This window comes from Penaeus japonicus, unplaced genomic scaffold, assembly GCF_977035675.1.
Source record: "Penaeus japonicus unplaced genomic scaffold, GWHDUDI00000001_assembly GWHDUDI00000004, whole genome shotgun sequence".
NCBI classification, from domain to species: Eukaryota; Metazoa; Arthropoda; class Malacostraca; order Decapoda; family Penaeidae; genus Penaeus; species Penaeus japonicus.
In genome coordinates this window covers 19,944,765-19,949,764 of record NW_028234406.1, presented here as the reverse complement: position 1 = coordinate 19,949,764, position 5,000 = coordinate 19,944,765, and the positions used below count along the sequence as shown (strand labels likewise).

Genomic DNA, 5,000 nt, shown 5'->3' with positions numbered 1-5,000 from the left:
CAGATTTGCATTGTAGCTGCTCCATGTTGTATGCATAAAGAATATTTATTCAAATGATAATGGAGATTGAAAATTTTCATAACATGCTTGACAGTTACACAATATCTCTTGCTTATGACATTCACTTTTTTTGCACAGAGGATCGTCCGCTTGCTATCTCGATAGTAATTTAATGATTTTGTGTGACTTTCTCATTGGTTTTGTTTTATTTATTTATTTTTTAAAATTTGGATGTTGATTTTGATATTTCAATTTACTGCACCTAGATTTCAAAATTTTGCCACAGTGAGGAAGTTACATAGTGGAAGACCCTGTTGGCAAATAACCATATGATGCTTTTACTAACTCATAAGATACTGGCCTTTATTGCTCATCAATTGCACTTTACTGTATCAAAACTGTGTAAGCAGAAAGAAAGTAATGAAAAGGAACAATGAACATTATTTTTATGTTTCAAGATTATCTGTTGTTATTACTTTGCGTGGCTGTTTGTTTTGCTTTGTTTTGAGAACCATGTCAAAGGAGTTAATAATGAAAGGGAAAATTAAAACACTTGAATACATGGAACTGTTGATTTGATGTTCAAAAAAATTAATTCATTATCTCTGTATGTGCATGTTGTGTTACAAATGCTTTCTAAAGCTTGGATTGGGATCATGGCTTAAATATTCAACAGAAGTCATATTAGCTCACATTGTTTTAAAACATCTGCATTAGAGAAACTTTGCCACTTTGTCTTGGAATGACAGATGTTGCAATTGACATATGCATTGTCATATATTGTCTAAAGATGTCAGAATATGAGCTGTTTGCTCATTTATTTCTTGCAGAATATAGTCATGAAAAGCTGTACTCTACACCTACTTTATATAATATTTTGATAATGCAGCTATTTTAATGTAATCCTACTAATCATTATGACCTTTGATTATTGAGTATTCATGTTGGTGACTTTGGAAATGTATTGTGAAATATAACTTGACATTTCCTGAATTTGGAATATGATATGATTGTGATGAATAAAGAGGCTTAAGTTAGTGAAAGAAACTATTTTGCTAGAAGCTGCTTAGGAACTGTTCAATATACTTGTCATTTATTTTTTGTGATACATACATGTATCTATATAATGTATCTTTTTATTTTTTCTTCAATCTTTTATGCAAGAGTAGAATTCCATTATCTTTCCAGTTAGTAAAGGGAGCATATCATGAAAGAGTTATTCTTCAACATTTGCATGCTTTTATTTTATTATCATTAATGTTTTACCAAAACTCCTTATTAAAAATCCTTTATGATCTTTCAAGGTTGTGGACCGTTTTCCTGACCTTCCTTCCCCTTTCCTAATGCAGGATGGGGACAGCGAGGGTGACAGTGGGTTCGTGACACCAGACAGCACCACCAAAGAGAGGGAGTCACGCTTCGTAGAGGGCCAGGATGTACTCTCGCATGGAAAGGACGGCCTGTATTATCTAGGAACTATAGTTGTGGTGAGGAGCTACCAACCTGTCTCTTTCTTTCACCTTCTCTCCTTCTACTGGTCTTTTTTTTTTTTTCTTAGAATGAATCTTGCATTAACTTGGGATTTTTTTCCTTCTCAAGTTTAAGAAATGGCATAGATGTTTTTCCCCCCACCATCACCACAATATCACTGTATATATTCCATTATACTCTTTCACATATGTTATGGGTTCTTCCTTTTTTCTATCTGAATTTGGGATTCTTTAATAACCGTAATGTACATCTGTTTATAGAATGATAGTTAGTGTCTTTATTAGTGGGTTACCGAGGACTAATTGGCGTAGTGGTAAAGAATGGGCTCTGGACTTGATTCACAGCAAAGTCCCCTTACAGGTTGATAGTGAAAATGAGCGTTGCCTGGTGCAGTTTGAGGACAGCACGGCCCACTGGTCCCTCTACAAAGACCTCACCAAGCTGAAACTGCCTGAGTCTGATGATCTCTGTGTTATATGCAAGTCTTCCAAAAGCTGGGATACAAATGAAATTGTTTTGTGTCACATATGTGAGCAAGGCTACCATCAAGATTGTCTCCAGGTACAGGATTAATCTGTCTTGTTCTCTTTAGTAAAATGTTATGACTCAAAAACTACCTTAAACTTTATTTTACTTGGTCTGTGTTATTGCTTAGAAGTGACTTCTTTTTTACAGCCAAGGATAGGGAAAGAATATTGTGAGCCTGATAGCCAGTGGGAGTGTCCGAGGTGTGCAGGCCACTCAGCCATGGAGAAAGAAGAACGGAAAAAATCAAGGGAGAATTCTCCGCGCAAGCAGCGACCACGGCCACAGCAGCAACAGCCTGAGAATACTAAATTAGACCTGCCATATGATGTAAATAAGACAGGATTTAGTAGCATATCATGAATAAAATAGTAATTTCCTTTGAAGTAGTATTGTTCTTAAGCCTTACATCTTTTGATGTTTGAACATTGCTATTATTGGGAATTTTATATATTAGAGGTTTAGAATTTCAAAATATTTTACTAACTAGACAGAAGAAAATATCTAAATGTGTTGATGATGTCCACTAATATGTTCCAAAACATTTGACAGATTAACAGCTTAACATGGGACCAAGGTCACAAAAGCAACAGAGAGCAGACATACTGCTATTGCGGTGGTCCAGGAGAATGGTATAACCGTATGCTTCAGTGCCAACGATGTAAACAGTGGTTCCATGAAGCCTGTGTTGATTGTCTACATCTGTCCCTGTTATATGGTGATAGGTAGGTACTATTACGATAATTATTTTTGTTGATATCCATTTATGCATATGTATATTAGATAAATTTTCATATCCCCTCTCCCTTCATCATTGCTCTTAACTGAACTTACTTTCCTCTGTATGTTCCTCTTCCTCTTTTTCCCTTTGTTCTTCCTCCTCCTCCTCCGCCTCCTTCTTCTCCTTCTCCTTCTTCTCCTCCTTCTTCTCCTTCTCCTTCTCCTTCTTCTCCTTCTCCTTCTCCTTCTTCTTCTCCTTCTCCTTCTCCTTCTCCTTCTCCTCCTTCTCCTTCTCCTTCTTCTCCTTCTCCTTCTCCTTCTTCTCCTTCTCCTTCTCCTTCTTCTCCTTCTCCTTCTCCTTCTCCTTCTCCTCCTTCTCCTTCTCCTTCTCCTTCTCCTTCTTCTCCTTCTCCTTCTTCTCCTTCTCCTTCTCCTTCTCCTTCTTCTTCTTCTCCTTCCTTCTCCTCTCCTTCTCCTCTCTCCTCCTCCTTCCTCCTCCTCCTCCTCCTCCCTCCTCCTCCTCCTCCTCCTCCTCCTCCTCCTCCTCCTCCTCCTCCTCCTCCTCCTCCTCCTCCTCCTCCTCCTCCTCCTCCTCCTCCTCCTCCTCCTCCTCCTCCTCCTTTTTCTTTTCCTCCTCCATCTTTTCTACCTTTACTTGTTCTCTTCCTTTTCCTACTTTTCCCTCATCTTCCTCTTCCTTTTATTCCTCATTCTTCTCCTCTTTTTCTCCTCTTATCCTTCCTCCCCCTTCTTCTTCCTCTGTTTTCCTCCTCCAAGCACACAAATATATTAAATTCTCTTGTGATGGAAATTTTTATTCAGTACCAGTTTATTATGTTTCGTGTTCCTTGCTCATTTTACGTATTCTCTTATTACAGGTTTTACGTTTTTGTATGTGCTTTGTGCAATGAGGGAACAGAATTCCTTCATAGATTAGATGTGAAGTGGGTAGATGTTGTACATCTATCAATATTTAATCTAACCTTGCAAGATTCTAAAACATACTTTGAGTACGAGGACACCATCACACAATGGATTAATGACAACTGGGAGTTGTTGCAAGCACCGCTAGGGGTAAGTGTTTACTATTTTTTTACCCACTTTCTCTCGCTCATTCTCTCATTCCTTTTTCTTTGGTCTCAGATCTTTCTCATTCTTCTTCTTCTTCTGTTTTATTAATAGATTTCCTCTCTGCTACCAACCTGCTTTCAAAATTCTTTAAGTTCAAGTAATTTTCTTCTTGTTCATTCTAATCATCTTTTTTCCCTCCCATTCCTCTCCCTGCTTGTCTCATCAACTTTGGAGTGCCATTCTCCTTTTTTCCACGCTGATTGTTTTTCCCTTCTGAAAGTCCTGTTCTTTAAAATCAAAATACACAAAGCAATTTGTTAATTAGATGACTTGACTCGTAAATACTAGTCATATGTTTATTTTTTATCACTGTTAATTTCATGAACTGTAACCAAACAGTTTCAACAATTTTCCTAATTTCAGCTTCAAAACATTCGAGTTAGTGAGCGGAAACATGAAGTATTAAGAGTTCTCGAAGGAAACAGACCAAGGTTTGTAAGCAACTGTAGATAATACAATTAAATGTGTGAGGTTCCTCTATGGTAACTTTGCATCTCCTATATAGATATAAGTGTATTATTGATATGTAAAGGGAAGGAAATAAGTGAATATTTCAGGAAGCTTTATGTATGTATATCTGGAAGTTCAAAGCATATTCCTGTGAGGGGATATTTTTCTTTGAGGAGCTATGAATCAGGATATCTGTATGTTTGTATTTCAATTACCTTTAGAACTGGAGATGCAAGCTGGTGAATTCATTGCTTAGGACCCAGTAAAATGTAGTGTCAAATGATGAATTTAGTGGTTGAGTAGTATTAGTTGTTAAAAAAACACCCTTCCAGCAGACTGAATGAAACTGGATGTAAGAGACAGACATGGCATGCATAAAATGTATCTAACCATAGATGTCTGTGTTTGTGTGTCATTTGTTTGAGATACAGTACTGTGTGTTGGTATTTTGATCATTTTGAGAACTAAACAGTACATGAAGTTAGCCTAAGAAGTTTGCCAATCCTGAACAGCTATATTTTAAATTGGCATTGCATTAGGAATATTATTGATGATGATGGTGATAATGATATTAGTGATAATAGGTATTGATGAGTCTGTAAAGGATATTTTTTTATACACAAAAGAAAGAAATGTTAATTTGTTTCTGAGTAAGTGCATGTGGAAGATTGTGTTGGGAAAAC

At 36.8% G+C, this 5,000-nt stretch overlaps 1 protein-coding gene across 17 annotated transcripts in view; it reads left to right on the top strand.

Moving 5' to 3' along the window:
* Nucleotides 1-5,000, top strand: part of LOC122247059 (polycomb protein Pcl) — a 35,142-nt gene that overhangs the window by 20,991 nt on the left and 9,151 nt on the right. For 12 of the 17 annotated variants that reach the window (XM_043006026.2, XM_043006021.2, XM_043006023.2 and 9 more), the window contains 6 exons: nucleotides 1,305-1,487; nucleotides 1,852-2,052; nucleotides 2,167-2,346; nucleotides 2,569-2,741; nucleotides 3,615-3,810; nucleotides 4,231-4,298. In XM_043006026.2, the coding sequence (XP_042861960.1) occupies nucleotides 1,305-1,487; nucleotides 1,852-2,052; nucleotides 2,167-2,346; nucleotides 2,569-2,741; nucleotides 3,615-3,810; nucleotides 4,231-4,298 (1,001 nt within the window). The remainder of the gene's footprint in view (nucleotides 1-1,304; nucleotides 1,488-1,851; nucleotides 2,053-2,166; nucleotides 2,347-2,568; nucleotides 2,742-3,614; nucleotides 3,811-4,230; nucleotides 4,299-5,000) is intronic. The other 5 variants (XM_086536227.1, XM_043006028.2, XM_043006027.2 and 2 more) reach the window with 1 other exon arrangement.